Below are 20,636 nucleotides of genomic sequence, written 5' to 3'. Positions count from 1 at the left end.
TGTTTAGAGGTCTAGATTTTTTTAAAGGACACACAATGAATGATTTTTTTGGTAGATTTTCCTTGATGCTATTTGCTTAATACAAAGTAGTAGCAAGAGCATTAAATGTTTAATCAAATCTAAGTTTCATAAAAAAGTCTTTCCAGTATTTTTGCTACTGTTATCTTAATCTGAGAGCTATGACAGCATAGTGAACAGAGAGCTGGCCTTGAAATCAGAAGATCTGGGTTTAAATCCTGCCTCTAACACATATCACTTATGTGACCTGGGACAAATCACTTTCCTTCTGAGTGTTCTAGTCAACTTTCGAAGACTGTAAGTTGCAAAGATGCCAACCTGCATTGGTAGAGGAATTTTCCTTGCCTGAGTTTCCCATGCCGATGAAATTGCCAGTCTAGACCTGATCCTGGTCTCTATTCTCAAGTTTTTTCAAAACTTTTTCAAAAACAAGTTTTCCCTTTCCTTTCTGAAACATTTCCCCTTTCCCCTACTGACCTCTGAAATATGAGAGTTGGAGATAGGTAGTATCACTATAATTTACAGTTTTCAATTCTTGGCACTACATTTTGGGAAGGACTTCAATAAACTGCAGTGTCCTAAAGAAGGGCAATTAGGATAAGCAAAGGGTCCTAAGATCATGCCCTATGAGGAGCTGTGGAAGAAGTGGAGATTTTTAACTTGGAGCAGAGAAGACTTAGGGGAGACAAGATAGCCTTCCAGTAGTTGAAGGACCATCTCTAAAGGAAGAATGAGAGACGAGACTTGTTCTCTTTGGTCCCAGAGGGCAGAACCAAGAGCAATGGGTGAAAGTTACAGATACAAATTATATCTTGATGTAAGGAAAAAATTTCTAGCAATGAGGATTATCCAAAAGTGTACCTTCAAGAGGCAGTGGATTTCCCCTTAGTGGAAAGTCTTAATACAAAAACAGATGACTACTCGTTGCACATTTTGTAGACAGGATTCTTGTTCAAATGCAGTTTAGATTTGATGGAATCTGAGTTCCTTTCCAGCTTTGAGATTCTGCAGTTCTGCAATTTGAGCCCAACATTCCCAGTGATACATTAATTTTTGTTATGTGCAGGGATTATGTTAAAATCCTAAATGTCAAGGAACTGAGTTCTAAAATAATTGAATACTTTACTTAAAATAGGAAATGTGTTTTTCCAGAGAGATGTTTCCCATGTAATAATACATCATCCACAGAGCATGTTTCTATTTTTAATTATTTTCTTTGATAAATCAGTTGCTTCACAAAAAATCCTTTTTAAAGACAACAATCCAAGAAAAACTTAATGTTACAGTATTCACATTTTAAAGATTGTCAGTTTCATAGACCAAATATATTTAAAACAAAGAAGGACTGCTGGAATATTTTTGTCACTATCTGCCAGAGACAGCCCTCTATATGGACAAAAGATTGGATGATAGGCCTAAATCTGTGTAAAAAGAAAAAGTGCCCTATTACTTTCTCACACAGTTTAGAAACAAAGATCATTTAATAGAGTACAAGGAACTGATTCATAAGAAAGAATGCTGTATGCTTTCACACAACAGGTTACTAACAAATATTTGTTTGGTAGTCTGTCTAAACAGCATACTTGTGCTCTTTCCCAGTTTATTTCACATACTGGATAAAAGGAGGAATATATTTCACCACCTGGGGAAAAATCCCCAAAACACCGAAGCCATTTAGCAAGTCCAGCAGTTAGGAGTTTTATTTGGGTTCGGCAAAGCCGACCTAACTTATGTGATCTATGAGGGAACGACGGTGACAACAACATCGACAGCAAAATTCAAGAAGTCAGACTTTAAAACACATTTGGAAGATCCTCCTAAGGTAAAGAATTCAAGCAGAACAGACTTTGGGATTCGATTTGTTCATTTGAAAAGCACATCTCATAGATTCTCCTAGATACGTGGCATGGACGATACTGACTGATGAAGTACTGAGGGAAAAACAAAACACGGCTTACCGTGAAAAACAAGTATGTTTATAAAGCATATTAGTGGAGATGATTTAAGGTTTCTTATGGCATGGCCCCTCAAAACCTAAATTTACCTTTTGCCTGTTCTTTTAAGGTGGTAATTAAGGATCTTGGTTTGAAGGGAAATAATTTCAAACATTTAAAAAAATGCAAAGGAAAAAAAAAACCCATATAATTCACTTAGCCTGAATCACTATTCAAATCACTAAAATTTATGGAACTCTGATTCTCAATTTGCAAAATGAAAATAACTTTATATTCTCCAAGCTACTGTAGTTCAGCATTCCAATAAAGCACAAAGCATCCTTAACTAACAATCTAATGCATCTATTAAATTTAACATGATTTCCAAATTCCTGGAATAATTTAAAAAAGCAAGTGTTCAAAACTGTTCATCTGAACCAAAAAGTGGTAAAGAATACTAGGAATATCTTTAAAAGGGAAGAAATAGTTTCTGCAGTTTCTGGTTAAAAAAAATAACCTAGGCAAGTTAAGGTCAAGTTGACAATGAGAAATGAGTTTTTAGTCATACCTGTGCTTAATTATCTTAATAAAATTAACAAGAAAATAATCCCTGCTTTTAAAAAGTGTATTTCTTTCCTTGCTAAATTGAGTAGCTAAATAATTTTTAAGTTGGTTTTTGAAATAGTCTTTAAAACAAACAATTGTCTTTAGGAGGGTAAAAGTATGTAGCAACTTAATGAAGACTAATTTATAAATTTAGTATCTATTGGGGGGAAATGGTGCCAGAAAAACAAATCTTCATAAAAAAGTAATTCATTATAATCTTAATTCAACGACCAATTGGCTGCAGTTGCATCTCAAGAACTGATAATATCCAAACTATATAACTATCTCATGTAAACAAATTAAGTTGATTTTGGTTGGAAATCATTTAAAGAACATCTTTCTACACTATGAAATGAGTTGGTCTGTTGGAAGAAAAAAGAATAAGCATGTTTTTTTTTTTCTTTTCACTACTTATATGTCAACTCAGAAGTCAAAACCTCTAATATTCCAAATCCACGTTACCAAGATCAAGAGGGGAAAATTATTTTTAGACTTCAAAATAGATGACAGTATCTAGAAGTCATGCTTAAAACAGTATATAATGAAGAAATACTGACTTTCAGGATCAAAACCAAACAATTGCACATGAACAACCACCAAAGAGCAAAGATGACTGGAAGAAAAATATGTAATCAAACCATAATTACAATGAAACTAATTTTTATCACTGGTTCATGAATATTTTAAAATCACTTGCAGGAGGCTGTTTGCTATCTATCCTAGTGTCCTGAACTATCTGAAGAGAATGTCACATATTTTACACAGCACTGTGTTTTTTTAAACTCCAAAGAAACAACATGGTTAATGTGGTAGAAAACTAATAAAAATATTTAAATGAGAAAAAATATGGACACTGAGTTGTTTAAGATCTATTACTGGGTACCATTTTTGCTTAACTTACTTAAATATATATATTTGGCAAATACCTTTAGATATAAAGTTTGGATCAAGTGTGAAATGAATCTGGCCATAACATACAAACTAGTATTTGAAGATATTAAAAATTTCATTAAATAGCTGCTGTTTCTTACTTCATTACTAAATGTAAATTCTTATTCTGGGATAGATCTAAGATATATTCTGAGAACCATGGAATACTAACTTTCAGCATGTTCATTAAATTTGGTCATTTTAGAAACTTCCATTTTGAAATACTAAATATGTATTGTTCTCTAGAAATTATGTTCAATATAATCATAATCCCAATTAGTAATCAATTTATAAAAATAGTTTTTATCCAGTAATTCCAGCAAAGTAAAAATAGGAGGTTTTTTCTTTTTTGCAAAATAACAAATGAAACAGGCTCACTGAATGAGAGAAATTAAGCTTATTTAAAAATGCCATATAATCACAACTTAATTGTACTTCTTTTCTATTGGTGTGTTGCTGTTCACCTCATACTGGCAGTTTTAAGGTGCAAAAGCTTCTTCTAAATAGATGGGCCTAATATAATAACCCAATTTCACTGGCTATAGATTTAAATTAGCCCACTGAGAATCTGCTTTTAAAGTACAAAGAAAAATTAAAACAGCATAATTCTTTAGAAAATGGTAGCACTTTCCATTGATATAATAAAGGGACTCAAGGGATGTTTGTCATTCATTATATTAGAGTTAAACCTTTAAAGAAAAATTCAAAAACCCCCAAAACAAACAAAAAAAAAACCACACACACATTTGAAAGAAGTTGCTGTACCTGCAAAGACTGTTTAAGCTTACTATGAAATACAAAAAGTGCACCCTTCTATATCTACATATAAAACATTAGAAATAAAACTTGTGTAAAATGTTTGCTGTGCAAACTATAAAAAGTCAGTGAAGTCCATTTTTTTTTTCCTAACTATGGGTACATTCTCTTGCTTCCTACTGCAGAGAATCACTGTTATCCAATACCAGGCCACTGATATTTGTTGCTGTGAGTTCTCCTCCGTCGTCTTCAGTGCTATCCACAGATTCATCCTCACTCTGCCCTCCCATCATGACTTGCTGCACTGCTAATGTAGCACCATCAGATGACAGAGATTGGAGGCTGTCCACATTCATATTAACTGGTGCAGTAATGGTCACAACAGCTCCTGGGGGATAAATTCACATTTAACATTTATTTTAAGATTAGTACAACAAACTATGGAACTTTAGTATAAATAAGAATACAGTATACCAGTGTAAAATTTCTTATTAATTTGAATAAAACATTCTGTATGAATATGCACGTGTGTAAACACACATGAAACTACTGAAATGGAGTCTTGGATTATGTTCGTTCTGGCATGCTCTCTGAAGAAGGCAGGTTCCTTCCATAGGGATCCAGGAAATAGGGAAGATAGCCTTTTTCGAGGAGAAAAATCAAGGAATAGTTATAATAATAATATCACGCTCTAAGGTTTACATAATGCTTTACCTACATGATCTCATTTGAGCCTCACAACAACCCTTAAGGAAAGTACAAAAAATTTTATCTCCATTTTACAAGTGAGGAAGTTGAGGGTGAGAGAGGAGAGTGTAAAGGCTAGTTTGAAACTTAACATAAAAAAAAAAAAAACAAGATCTTGGCAACTGGTCCCATCACTTCCTGGCAAACAGAGAAACGGAAGGAATGGAAGCAGCGTCAGATTTTATATCCTTGGGCTCAAAGATCACTGCAGACGGCAACTGCAGCCATGAAACTAAAAGTCCCTCGCTTCCTGGAAGGAAAGCTATGGCCAGTCTGGACAGCACACTAAAAAGCAGAGACATGGCCTTGCTAACAAAGGTCCGTATAGTCAAAGCGATGGTTCTTCCAGCAGCAATGTATGGCCATGAGAGTTGGATTATAAGGAGAGCTGAGCGCCACACAACTGACGCTTCCAAACTGTGGTGCTGGAGAGTCCCTTGGACAACAAGGAGATAAAATTACTCAACACTTAAAGAAATTAATTCAGACTATTTATTGGAAGGACAGATACTGAAGCTGAAGGTTAAATACTTTGGCTACGTAATGAGAAGAGAGGATTCATCGGAAAAGACCCCGATGTTGGGATAAATTGAAGGCAAAAGGAAAAGAAAACAGCAGAGGATGAGATGGTTAGTGTCATGGAGACAGTGAGCATGAATCTGGACAGACAGTGGAAGAATGAAGGGCCTGGTGTGCTATGGTCTGTGAGGTCACGAGGGGTCACACGCTACTGAGCAACTTAACAACAACAAAAGCTGAGGCTCGCTGAAATAAAATTATTTGCACGTTTAAGTAGCTAGCTAAATTCAAAATCAGGTCTCTTCTGATTCTAAGTCCAGAACCCCCTTTTTTTTTTAAACCACTGCTGCTTCCCCTAAAGAATCACAATCTTACTGCTGTGAGTTTGCCCTTCACCGGTACAAACTGTAATCTATTCACGTCCTCCTTACCCTCTGTGATTCTTGTCTACTTTCTTCCATAGATCTTTCATAGAGGATTGGCCTTCTTCTAGGGTTTTGTACTAGTGGCATTTAGCATATCTATATGCTATCCTTTAATCAACATATGATCGGCTCTGCCTCCTTTTATGTTAATGTTTTGTTGCCAATATTCCTTATTCAACGAAAAGATATTAAATATCTACTATTGCAGTATGCTACGCACTGGGGATACAAACAAACTGAGAAAAGTCTACCCTCAAGAACACTCAGCCAAGGGGGAATGTGCAAACAAGAATGCCCATGATGATTTCATAGGGGAGAGAATACAAAAAACTAGAGGAATCAGGAAAGGTTTTTGCAAGAGGCACAGAGAGAAGCGATTCTGATGAGAAAAACGAGAGTTGTTGGAAGAGACTTTTCAAATAACTCATCAGCCGACTTAAAATTTTTAAAAAGATATATAAAGAAAATAGATGCAAGGGAAGTTAATGTAAGAATAATATTAGGAATTAGGGTTTAAGCTGAGAATGAGCTAAATTTGTTGAGGAAAGCTAAGGACAGCAAAGAGTAAGAAAAGATAATCCAAGAATAGAAAGGACTGCTGCTCCATGGTAACTGGAGTCGAGGGAAGACTGAGCTGCTCAACCCTTATTTTGCTGGTTTTCTCAGCCAGAGAGAAGGATCTTTGCCTGGAAAGGGTAAAAGAAAAAATAGTCATGAGGGAAGGAGATAATTTCCAAGATGAGAAAGGGTAATGGTAAGGACCTGGCTCCTCTTGATAAATTCAGGTTATCTGGCCCAGGTAAACGGGAATAACTTAAAATGTGACTGTGGAGCCATTGTTAGTAACACCTGAAAAATCCTGGAGAAAGGGACAGATATCACAGGACTGGAGAGAGGCAATTATTGTCAAAACTAAAAAAAAAAAAAAGTAGATGCTAAAAGCCAGTGAGTTGATTTCTGGTAGAATTCTAGAGTACATTATTAAAAGGTGGTTAAGAACCCAGAAGTAATGGCAATAAAAAGCTTGCACAGCTTCAGCAAAACAAAGTCACCTCATTTCCTTTTCTTTCTTTTTTTAAATGAGGTTACAAAACTTGTAGATCAGGGGAATGCTAAAGAGAAAGTGCACCTAGATTTCAGTCAAGTGGTATGGTAAAAGCATAGCAGAATCTCACCCCCATGTCTCTGATCACTAGCTCCTTCACCTTGTGCAAAAAATGGAAACATGAAAGTTAGATGACGGCACAGCTGGAAGGCTTTGGATCTAGTGGAATGACTGGCAATTCATCACTAATGGTTCAATGTCAACGTAGAAGGAAGCACCCAGTGGAGAGATCCAGGGACCTGTACTTGGCCCTGTGTGTGCCAACATTTTTATCAATGACTTAGATAAATGCATAAATTCTATGTTCATTATAGCTTCAGATGGCAAAAAGCTGGGAGGAATTGGTAACACAATGGCTGATACAGAATCAGGCCCTAAAATGATCTTGATAGGTTAAAACATTGGGCCAACAATAGTAAGATGAAATTTAGTAACAATAAATATTAAATCTTACACACAGATTCCTAAAATCAGCTTCACAAATTCAAAATGGTGGAGGCTCGGTTAGACAGCTGTTTATCTGAAAAAGAACTGGAGGTTTTAGCAGACTGCGAGTTTATTATGAGCCAGCAGTGTACTGTAGTAGCCAAAAAAGCTGACAGAAATTTAGGATGGACAAAGGGAGGCATGGCTTCTCCAAGATGACCTATTAATCAACCAATTAATTAATTAACCAGTGACCTATTAATTGCAAAATTCAATGGTCTTTTCTCAATCTTTATTCTTGACCCATCTGCAGCATTTGGCACTATCAACCATCCCCACTTCCCAAATACTCCCTGGGTTTACTTGACGCTACCATCTTCAAGTTTTCCTCTCTTCTGTCTATATTTTCCTTCTTAGTATCTTGGGCTGCATCATCATTCTCTTTCTACTGTTTATTATGTGGCATCCCACAATGTTCACTTCTGAGTCCTATTCTTTTCACTCCTGAATTACAGCTAGCGTTTATTTAGTGCTTTAACATTTGAAAAGTGCTTTATATATGTTAACACATTTGATTCTCATAGCAACCCTGTAAGGCAGGTGCTTACAGATGAAGAAACTGAGGCATAGAGAAAGTGACTTGCCCATGAAATGTCTGGGGAAGGATTCAAATTAATGTCTTCTTGACCCCAAATCCTGGGCTCTGTTCACTATGTCAGTGGCTACCGTTCTCCTCTGAGCTATCACTTGAGGTGATGGCATCAGCTCCCCAGGTTGAATACTACAGAGATGAATTCTAGATCTACATCTCCAGTTCCAGTTTTTCTCCTCAACTGTATTTCAAAGTGTCCACTGGCCACTTCCAACAGGATATTAGGCATCTCAAACACAACATGTCTAAAAAACCCTTAACTTTCCTTTTCCCCTAAAACCTCCCCTCTTCCTTACTTTTCTGTTTTTGCTAAGGAGACCAATATGGTCACTATCCCCTGGATTCACGACTTCAGAATTATCCTTGATCCTTCCCTTTACCTCATGTCCAACGTTCCAAGGTTTGTGGATTCTACCTACATGATGTATCCTGAGCCCATCTTCTCTCCAATCACAGGACCACCCCCCAGATGAAGTCCTTATCATCCCTTAGCTGGACCACTGTAATAGCCTTAAATAATCTCCTTCCCTGCCCTGCCCCAGATGAAGTCCTCCTCATCGCTTAGCTGGACCACTGTAATGATCTCCTTCCCTCACCTGTTGGTTTTTTTCATATTTAAATATTTCCCTTGGTTTCTGGTTTTTCTTATTGTTATGGCTCATTCCATCCACTCCCATTAGCTATTTTCCATATCTCTCCTCCTTTGTTTGTGGCTAAACTCCTTGAGAAGGCCGTCTATAATCAGCCCCCCAACTTCCTTTCCTCTCACTCTATTCCCACCTCAAAGTTAGCAATGGTCTCTTCACTGCCAAATACAACAGTCTTTTCTCTGTCTTCATCTTTCCTGACTTCTCTGTAGCCTTTGGTGCTATGATCGCCCTCCTCTTCTTGATACTCTCTTCTCTCTAGGTTTTTGTGACAATCCTTCCTCTGGTTCTTCTCCTATTTGTCTGACTGCTCTTTCCCAGTGCTCTTTGCTAGTCTCATCCAGAAATACTAATTATGGGAGTGTCCCTAGGGTTCTGCTCAGGTCCTATTTTATTTTCCCTCTATACAGATTTGCATGGTGATCTCCTCAGCTCCAATGGATTCAATTACCACCTCTATTTAGATGATTCTCAGATCTATTTATCCAGCCCCAACCCCTCTCCTGGGACAGCTAGGTGGTACAGTGGATGGAGTGCTGTGCCTGGAGTCAGGGAAGGCCTGAATTCAGATATAGCCTCAGATACTTACTAGCCTTGTGACCCTGGGCAAGTCATTTAACCCTGTTTGCCTCAGTTGCCTCAACTGTAAAATGAGAGGGAGAAGGAAATGGCAAACCACTCCAGTATCTTTGCCAAGAAAATGACCCAAATGGAATCATGAAGAGTCAGACACAACTGAAATGGCTGAATGGAAACAAACCTCTCTCCTAACCTTCATACTCACATTTCCAGCTACTTGTTGGACATCTTGAACTGAGTGTCCTGTAGACCTCCTAAATGCAGCATTTCCAAAACCTAACCCTTTCTTTCTTACTGTCCTATTACTGTTGAGTACACCACTACCCTCCCAGTCATCCAGGATCACAATTTTGGTGACTCTCTCTCACCACCCTCCTCCCTGATCCAAACTGTAGCAATCTGTAGATTTTACCTTCGTAACATGTCTTGTATATGCCCCTTTCTCTCCTCTGACACTGTCACCACCCTGATCATCATCACCATCACATCATCCATCATCTCATGACTAGATGCAATAATATCCTAGTTGGTTTCCCTGCCTCAAGTCTCTCCCTACTCTAGTCCATCCCCCACTCAGAGGTCAAAATGTTCTTCCTAAAGTACAGGTCTAACCACATCACCCACCTATTCAATAAGCTCCAGTGGCCACATACCTATCAGACTGGCTAATATGACAGAAAAGGAAAATGATAAATGTTGGAGGGGATGTGGGAAAATTGAGGCCCTAATGTACTGTTAGTAGAGCTGTGAACTGGTTCAACCATTCTGGAGAAAAATTTGGAACTACACCCAAACAGCAATAAAACCATGCATACCATTTGACTCTGCAATACCACTACTAGGTTTGTATCTCAAAAAGATAAAAAAGAAAAAGAAAAAAGACCTGTATCTACAAAAATACTTACAGCAGCTCTTTTTGTGATGGCAAAGAATTGGAAACTGAAGGGATGCCCATCAATTGGGGAATGGCTAAACAAGTTGTAGTGTATGATTGTAATGGAATACAATTGTGCTATAAGAAATGATGAGCAGGATGCTCGCAGAAAAGACTTACGTGAACTGATGCAAAGTGAAATTAGAAGAACGAGGAGAATACTGTATACAGTAACAGCAATATTGTTATTAATATTAATGTTAATTAATATTATTGTTATATAAAATGCTATCTACCTCCAGAGAAAGAATTGATTGAGGCTGAATGCAGATTGAAAGGTCCTTTCTAAAACTTTATTTTTCTTCCTTGTTCTGGTATGTATTTTCTTTCATAACCACAACCAATATGGAAATGTTTTGCATGACTGCACACATGCAACCTATATCAAATTGCTTGCCTTCTCAAAGAGGGGGCAAGGAAAGCATGAGGAAGAGAATTTGAAATGCAAAATTTTAAAAAATTAATATTAAAAATTGTTTTTACATGTAATTGGGAAAGAATAATATACTAAAAGAAAAAAATAATCTCTACTGGCTCCCTATCACCTCTAAGATCAAATATAAAATCCTCTGTGTGGCTTTCAAAACCCTTTATAACCTGGCTCCCTCCTATATTTCCATTCTTCTTACACCTAACTCCCTACCAACATTCTCTGTGATGTAGCAAACACTGGTCCCTTACTATTCCATAGATAATATACTCTATCTCCTGACACCACCCATTTTCACTGTCAGTCTCATATGCTTGGAACTGTCTTCTTGCTCGATTCCACCTTCTGGCTACTCTGGCTTTCTTCAAGACTCAGTCAAAATCCTGTGTTTTATAAGAAACTTTTTGCAATCCCTCTTCATGCTAGTGCCTTCCCTCTGTTGATTATCCCCAATTTATCCTGTATATACAGGAGATAATCAACAGAGGGAGATAATCAAGAAGTTATAATTAAATATAAAATATGACATTCAAATACAGAACTTAAGATATGCATAAAAAGGAAACATGAATGAAAAATCACAAGGGACTAAACTGATATTCTTATATAGGGAGTAACCCCTTGGAACTTTATCATCCCCAGGGGAAATTTAATTAGATCACCTTGGTGTGTTTCTATTATGTCTGGATGATCTCAAAATAACAAAGGAAAGTTAGGGAACAAATAAACATTGGGAAAGGAAGAAAGAGAGAAGAAGAAGGGGGAAAATTGGCTTATATACTTGGGGTGTGCAAAGAAGGGGTTATATAATGGAGATGACAGTGAAGGGGAAGACTGGGCAACACTTAAACCTCACTCTCATCTGACCAGGTGCAAGGAAAGAAGAATAAATATACACCCATAATTGAGTTCAGAAGCTCATCTTACTCAGCAGCGGAGTAGGAAGGAAAGAGGTGGGGAACAAGAGGGAGGGTAAATTCAGAGAGGAAGTGGTCATAAGTAAAAAAGACTCTTAAAGAAGAGAGGATAAAAATGACAAGAAAAAGTATAAGAATATGATGGAATCCAGAGAAAGAACTGTGAAGTTTGAATACAGATCAAGGCGCACTACATGCTCGCCTTTTTTGCTTCTCTCTTGTTTTTGTTTTTGGGTTGTTTTTTATTTTTTGGTTCTGTTTCTTCTTTCTCATGATTCATTCCATTGGTCAAAATTCTTCTCCACAAATTGACTAGCGCATAAATTAATTCAATGCAAAGTTATACATGACAGTTATATGAGATTCCATGCCGTCTTGGGGAGGGAGGGGAGAGGGAGGGGAGAAAATCCGGAACTCAAAACTATGTAGAACCGTGTATGGTAAACTAAAAATAAATAAAGAAATTTAAAATAAAAAAAAAAAGAATATGATGGAGAGAAATACATGGCAACTATACTTGCGAATGTGAATGGGACGAACTTGCCCATAAAACAGAAAAAGATAGTAGAATGGATTAGAAACCAGAACCTAACAATATGTTGTTTATAAGAAATACACTTGAAATAGAAAGATATATGTAGATTTAAAATAAGGGGCTGCAGCAGAATCTATTGTGCTTCAGCTGAAGTAAAAAAAAAAAAAAAAGCAGGGGTGGCAATCTCAGACAAAGCAAAATAAAAAATAGACAATTAAAAGAAATAAACTAGGAACTTACATTTTGCTAAAAGACCATAAGCAATGAATCAAAATCAATTCTGAAATATATGCATTAAATGGCATAACATCTAAATTCTTAAAGGAAAAGTTAAAGGAGTTATAGGAGCAAATGAGTAGTAAAACTATAACAGCAGGTAACCTCAACTGATCCCTCTCAAACCTAGAGAAATCTAACCATAAACAGAAAGAAGTTAAGGACCTGAATGGAATTTTTGAAAAGTTAGATATAATAGGCTTCTTAAACTTTTTCCACTCATGACCCTTTGAGCACTTCTTAAACTGTGGGTTGAACCCTATCTGGGTTCATGACCCATGGTTTAAGGTATACCCATGGTATACCTACTATATATACTTATATACCTTCTATGTATGGTACCTTCACAAAAACTGATCATATACTATAACATAAAACCTCAGAAACAAATGTAAAAAAGAAGAACTATTAAAATTCATCTTTTTCTGACCACAATGCAATAAAAAGTATATTCAATAAAGGGTCTTTACAACACTTATGAGAAATTAATTTGAAAGTAAATAAGTTTATCCTAAAGAATGGGTGGCAAAAAGAACAAATCATAGAAATAATCAATAATTTCCTTAAATTTAGATAATGACAATAATGAGACAACATACCAAAATTTGGGAGATGCAACTAAAGCAGTATGTAGGGGAAAATTTAGAGAGAGAAAGAGTAGATCTATAAATAGAGTATGTAACTAAAAAAGACTGGAAAACTAACAAGCTGAAAACCTCTAAATGAACACCAAAAAAGAAATCCTGAAAATCCAAGAAGAGATTAGCAAAATTCAAAGTAAAAAAAAAAACCACTGGACTAATAAAGTAGGAGCTGTTTTCTTAAAAAAGCAATTAAACAGATAACTCATTGGCTAATTTGATTTAAAAAAGAGGAAAACCAAATTATCAGTATCAAAAGTGAAAATTGTGTATTCACAACCAATGAAAATTAAATAAAAACATGATTTGGGGCTATTTTTTCTAACTGTATATCAAAAAATATGACAATATGGATGAATATTTATAAAAATATAAATTGTGGGGCAGTTAGGTGGTGCAGTGAAGAGAGCACTGACCCTGGAGTCAGGAGGACCTGCGTTCAAATCCGGCCTCAGACACTTGACACACTTACTAGCTGTGTGACCCTGGGCAAGTCACTTAACTCCAATTGCCCTGCCTTCCCCACTCCAAAAACAAACCAAAAATATATACATTGTGCAGATTAATAGAACAGGGTATAGAATATTTAAATTAACCCTTTCTTTGGAAAAGAAAATTGAACAAGCAATAAATGAACTCCCTAAGAAAAAGAACTCAGGAACAGATGGATTTAGAAGTGAATTCTACTAAATATTTAAAGAACAATTAATTCTAATACTATACAAACTGTATGGAAAAGTAGGCAAAGGAGTCCTACCAAATTCCTTCTGTGATACAAATATGGTCTTGATACCTAAACCAGGGAGAGTCCAAATAGAAAAAGAAAAACTACAGACCCATAAACTATAAACAATTTCAGTCTGTTGAATATTGATGCAAAAATTTTAAATAAAATACTAGTTAGGAGATTTTAGCAACTTATCACAAAGATCACAGACTATGAACAGGCTGGATTTATACAAGGAATGTAGGAAAACTATAAGCATAATTGACCATATTAACAGCAGAAACAAGAAAAATCACGATTATTTCAACAGATGCAGAAAAAAGTTTTAACAAAACACAATACCCATTTCTATTAAAAACACTAGAATTTACAGGAATAAGTGTAGTTTTCCTTAAAGTGATAAGTAATATCTATCTTAAACCAACCACAAGTATTATTTGTAATGGGGACAAGCTAGAAGCCTTACCAACACAATAAAGAGACAAGCAAGAGTGTCTATTATCAATACTAGAAATGCTGTCTACAGCAATAAGACAAGAAAAAGAAATTGTTGAAATAAACATATGTAATGAGGAAACAAAACTATCACTTTTCGCAGATGATATGACGGTTTACTTAGAAAACCCTAGAGAGTCACCTAAAAAAACTAAATGACAGAATTGAACAATTTCAACAAAATTATAAGAAATAAAACAAACCCACACCACTCATCAGCATTGCTGTATGTAATCATAAAAATGCAGCAGGAAGACACAGAAAGAGATTCCATTGAACATAACTATAGACAGTATAAAATACTTCAGCGTTTACCTGCTAAGACTCATACATATAGGAATTATATGAACATACTTACAAAAACTCTTCACACAAATAAAGACAGATCAACATGGTCAGGGAAATATTAATTGATCATGGGTAGGCTAAGCCAATATAACAAAAATGACAATATTACTAAATTTAATTTACTAATATAAATTAAGTTTAATAGTACCTAGCATGTGGTGCTTATTCCAATCAAATTACCAAAAAAAACCCCCACCTTAATTGAGCTAGAAAAATAATAACAAAATTCATCCGGAGGAACAAAATGTCAAGAATATGAAGGGAACCACTGAGAAAAATGGAAAGGAAGGGGGCCAAGCAGTACCAGATCTCAAACTGTAGTATAAAGTCAAAATAACAAAGCAATCTGATACTGGGTAAGAAAAAGAAAGGCTGATCAATGGAATAGATTAGGCACATGAAATATAGAAATAAATGAGCACAGTAACTGAGCATCTGATAAACCCAAGGATCTGAATTATTAGAGCAAGAACTCACTATTTGACTAAAATGGCTGGGAAAACTGCAAAGTAGTCTTGAAGAAAGTAGGCATAGATCAACATTTCACACCATACACCTAGATAAACTCCAAATGGCACATGATCTAAACATAAAGGATACTACCATAAACAAATTAGTAGAGCATGTAAGAGATTACCTGTTAGAATAATGGATAGGAGAAGAGGTCATGACCAATGAGAAGACAGTTCATAGGAGGTAAAATGCATAATTCTGATTGCATAAAAAAAAGTTTTTGCAAAACAAAAGCAATGCAGCTAAAATTAGACGAAAACCAGGAACTAGGGAAAAGAATTTGCAGCAAGTTTCTCTGATAAAAGTCTCATTTCTAAGATATATATAGGGAACCAAGTCAAATTTACAAGAATAAGAGCCATTCCCCAACTGATAATCAAAGGATATGACTAGGCAATTTCAGAGGAAGAAATTTAAGCTATCAATAGCAATAAGAAAAAAAAATACTTTAAATCACTAATAATGACAGAAAAGCAAATTAAGACAACTTTGAGGTACCATCTCACACCCATCAGATTGGCTAAGATGACAAAAAAAAAGAAAAATGACAAATGCTGGAGAGAATGTAGGAAAATAAGTATACTAATGCAATTGGTGGAGCTGTAAATAATCCAACCAGTCTGGAAAGGCATTTGGAACTATAACCAAAAACTATTTAACTGTACATACCCTTTGACCAACTGATACTACTACTAGGCCTATATCCTAAAGAAATCAAAGAAAGAAGAAAAAGACTCAAATTTTTAAAAAAAGTATAGCAGCTCTTTTTATGGTGCTAAAAAACCAAAAGAAACTGAGGGGATGATCATCAGTCGGAGAATGGCTGAACAAATTATGGCATGTGAATGTGACAGAATGCTACTGTGTTATAAGAAATGATGGAAATGGTTTCAGAAAAACCTGGGAAGACTTGTTTGAATTGATTAGGAATAAAGTAAGCAGAACCAGGAGAACAATATATACAGCAAGAGCAAAATTTTAAAGAAAATCTACTTTGAAAGACTTAGTAACTATTATCAAAACAATGATCAACCACAATTTCAAAGAATCATGATGAGACATCTTATCCACATTCAGATGGAAAACTGATGGGCTCAGAGTACAGACTGGAGCACATTTCCTTCTACTTCTTTTTTCTTTCTTTCTTTTTTGGGGGAACATGGCTAATGTAGAAAATCTGTTTTGTACGACTATACATATTTACAATGGGTTCTATTTTGCACTCTTCTCAAAGGAAGAGGAGGGAAGGACAGAATTTGGAACTGAAAATAAAAAAACTAATTTTAAAAATAAAATAAAATATTAAAAAAAAGCTTCAGTGACTCCCTCTCTTTTTATTTAGGATAAATAAAGCCTCTGTTTGGCTTATAAAATCTTTCACAATTCACAATCTGTATCTACTTTTCCAGGCTCATTTCACACTCCAAACAAAGTGGCCTACTTAATCTTTCTTGTACATTCCATTTCATATTCCATCTCTGTGAATTTACATGGATTGTCCTCTATGCTTAGGATGTGCTTCTTTGTCACCTCTAATTCTTGGAATCCCTGGCCTCCTTTCAAGGTCAGCTCAAATTCTGCCTTCCACAAGCAATTTATCCTGATCCCCTCACCCTCCAGCTGTCAGTTCTCTTGCCTTCAGAAATTACTTTGCATAGACTTTGTACATCTTTAGAAAGGAAATTAATAAACTGGAGGGTGTCCAGAGGAGGACAACCAGAATAGTGAAAGGCCTCTAGTCTATCTCATATAACAACTGGGAACTAGAGATACATAAACAATAATAGCTAACACTTATGCAGTACCTTAAAACTTATAAAGATCTTCACATATGTATTCATATTTAAAAGTAAGAAATTAAGACCTCAACGTTGTAGTCAGGAGCAATTGCATACATGGTAGTAGAGTGATAAACACCAACTAAAAGTTGCTCTGAAACTAGGCCAAATAGTAAGAGGCACAAAAATCCAATGAAGAGAATGCCTTGAAAAGCGGAATTGGCCAAATGGAAAAAGATATGCAAAAATTCACTGAAGAGAAGAACTCCTTCAAAGGTAGACTTGGCCAAATAGAAAATGAGGTACAAAAGCTCACTGAAGAAAATCATTCCTTAAAAGTTAGAACTGGGTAATTGGAAGCTAATGACTTTATGAGTCATCAAGAAACAATCAAACAAAATCAAAAGAATGAAAAAATTGAAGAAAATATAAAATATCTCACTGGAAAAACAAATAGATGTGAGAGAGAAAATTTAAGAATTACTGAACTACCTGAAAGTCATGATCAAAAGAAAAGCCTGTATGTCACCTTTCAAGAAATGATCAAGGAAAAGTGCCCTGATGTTCTAGAACCAGAGGGTAAAATAGAAATGGAAAGAATCCACTGACCATTTCCTGAAAAAGATCCCAAAATGAGAACTCCCAGGAACATTATAGCTAAATTCAGACCTCCTAGACGAAGGAGGAAATATTGCAAGGAGTCAAAAAGAAACAATATCATGGAGCCACGGTCAGGATAACACACCATTTAGTAGCTTCTACATTAAAGGACTGGAGGGACTTGGGATATGATATTCCAGATGATAAATGAGATAGGATTACAAACAAGAATCATCTCCACAGCAAAACTGAATAGAATCCTTCAGAGGGGAAAAATAGACATTCAATGAAATAGAGGACTTTCAAGCATTCCTGATGGAAAGACCAGAGCTGAATAGAAAATCTGACTTTCAAATACAAGATGCAAAAGAAGCATAAAAAGGCAAACAGGAAAGAGAAATCATGAGGGATTCAATAAGGTTAAACTGTTTATATTCCTACATGGGAAAATGATATTTATACCTCCGAAAAACTTTCTCATTATTAAGGCAGTTAAAAGGAATATCCATAGACAGAAAGCAGAGGTATGAGTTGAACGTGATGGTATGATTATCTAAAAAAACAAAATTAAGGGCTGAGAAAGATGAATGAACTGGGAGAAGGGGAAAGGGAGAGGTAGAATGGGATAAAGTATCTGACATAAAAAAGGCCTGAAAGAGATTTTACAGTGGAGGGGCAAATGGCTGAAGTGGGGAGGGGAGCACATGAACCTTACTTTCATTGGACTTGGCTCAAAGAGGGAATAATATACACATTCAGGTTTACCATAAAGGAAAGTAGGAAGGTGTATTAGCAAGGCAATAATTACAATACAGACAATAGTTGTCAAAATGCCCATGTGTTTCTGTATCACAAAATATGAGACTCTCCACGTAGAAGGCAGAGGAAGCAAACCATTTATTCAGACACCAGAGAATGAGATCCCAAAACCAATAAGCCCAATCCACCACAGCAGCAAACAATTCAATACACAATATCACAGCAGAGAACCACTCCATCCCATAACCTTCCTGCCCCCTGCTGGGGCCTTCCCACCAACACACTCGCAGCACAGCACAGCACACGTCTGCTCTCTCCCTCAGCTCTAACTGCTCTCTCTCTGCATTTCCTGCGACACACTTTCCTTTTCCTCTCAGCAAGCTCCTCTCACCGCATGTGACTTAGACTTCCTGTGATGTAAGCAGGTCACATGGCCTATTAATGGGTGGGAAAGATCTTCAGATCTAAATTGCTATTACAGAAGGGAAGGAAATAACAGAAGCAGGCAGAGCAGGGGATGGGGAAGCTGATAGAAAGAAGAGCAGTTTGGGGGAGGTAAAAGTCGGAAGTAAAACACTTGAGAATAGATAGTGTGAAAGGAGAGAGATAGGATAAATGGGGAAAATAGGATGGAGGAAGATACATAGTTGCTAATCATTACTGTGGAAAAAATTTTTTATAGTGAGTTTCTTTGATAAAGACTTCATTTCTCAAACACATAGAAAACTGAATCAAATTCATAAAAATAAGAGCCATTCCTCAACTGATAAATGGTCAAAGGATATGAACAGGCAGTTTTCAGAAAAAGTAATCAAAGCTATCTATAGTCATATGAAAAAAATGCTCTAAATCACTATTGAAGAGAGAAATACAAATTAAAACAACTCCAAGCTACTACCTCACACCTGTCAGATTGGTTAATAAGACAGAAAAGGAAAATGACAAATGCTGGGAGGATACAGGAAAATTAAAACATTAATGTACTATTGGTGAAGTTGTATACTGATTCAACCATTCTGGAGAATAATTTAGAACTATGCCCAAAGGGCTATAAAAACCATGCACACCTTTTGACCAAGCAATACCATTACTAGATCTGTATCACAAAGAGATAAAAAACAAAATGCAAAAAGACCTATGTGTACAAAAATATTTATAACAGCTCTTTTAGTAGTGGCAAAGAACTGGAAATTGAGGGGAATGTCCATCAATTGGAGAGTGGCTGAACAAGTTGTATATGATTGTGATGGAATACTATTGTGCTTTAAGAAATGATGAGCAAGTATGCTCTCAGAAAAAACATGGAAAGATTTCCATGATACAAAGTGAAATGAGCAGAACCAAAAGAACATTGTACACACTAACAGCAATATTATATGATGATCTACTAGGAATGACCTAGCTATTCTCAGCAATACAGTGATCCAAGACAATCCTGTAGTACTTATGATAAAAGATGCTGGTGCTGCCCATCTCCAGAGAAAGAACTGGTAGAGCCTGAATGCAGATCAGACACTTTTCCTTTACCTTCTTTATTTTTCTTGTTTTTTTTTTCCTGTTTTCTTTCACAGAATGACTTACATGGAAATGTGTTTTACATGACTACACATGTACAACTGTAACAACTCGGCTAGCAGCTACTGTGGCTTTGTAAAACCAACAACAAATAACACACAGAAGTCTGCTAACACAGATTTTTTGACCTGCTTTACTAAGGAAAGTAACGTTAAAGGGTTAACAACCTTACTTCAATCAGATACAAATATAACTCATGTAGTTCAGGAGGAAAAGCCAGCAACCTGAGCTTCAGAGCAAATACAAACAAATTACAAAAATACATAATATAAACAGACCAAAGCACAATTCAGTTACCAGGAAAGCATCAACATCTGGGGTGACAAGCCGGGGACTCTTAAAATAGCTGCCCAGAGTCCCACACCACTCTTTCAGTGACTGAGAGCCCCCAAAATCCAAGGCCAACCTTGGATCTTGCATACCCTGCCTGGGCCTGAAGGATACACACCTAATCAGCAAAAGGGTGTGGGCCTGGGGTTTAGCATCTACTTAGCAAAAGGATGTGGGCCTGGGGCTTTGCACCTAGTAAGGCTTAATCAAAGGCATTTGATTACTTTAGCATTTCTAAAAGAGAAAACAGCAAAAAAAAAAAAAAAGTCCCACCTTAATTAACAATACAATAACCTATGTCAAATTGTTTGCCTTTTCAACAGGGGGAAAGGAACTGAGGGAGGGAGGGAATTTAGAACTCAAAATTTGAAGAAAGGAAATGTTAAAATTGTTTTTGCATGTAATTGGGAAAAAATAACATATTAAATAAGTTT

General features: G+C 36.1%; 1 protein-coding gene across 1 annotated transcript in view; it reads right to left on the bottom strand.

The window, feature by feature from the left end:
• Positions 1-1,236: 1,236 nt before the first annotated feature.
• PKNOX1 (PBX/knotted 1 homeobox 1) overlaps positions 1,237-20,636 on the bottom strand; it is a 195,615-nt gene continuing 176,215 nt past the window's right edge. Inside the window, exon 12 of the mRNA XM_036744889.1 lies at positions 1,237-4,632. Within this exon, the coding sequence (XP_036600784.1) occupies positions 4,421-4,632 (212 nt within the window). The 3' untranslated portion in view covers positions 1,237-4,420. The remainder of the gene's footprint in view (positions 4,633-20,636) is intronic.

The sequence above is a fragment of the Trichosurus vulpecula genome, chromosome 2 (assembly GCF_011100635.1).
Source record: "Trichosurus vulpecula isolate mTriVul1 chromosome 2, mTriVul1.pri, whole genome shotgun sequence".
NCBI classification, from domain to species: Eukaryota; Metazoa; Chordata; class Mammalia; order Diprotodontia; family Phalangeridae; genus Trichosurus; species Trichosurus vulpecula.
This window is presented reverse-complemented; position numbering and strand designations above follow the sequence as displayed.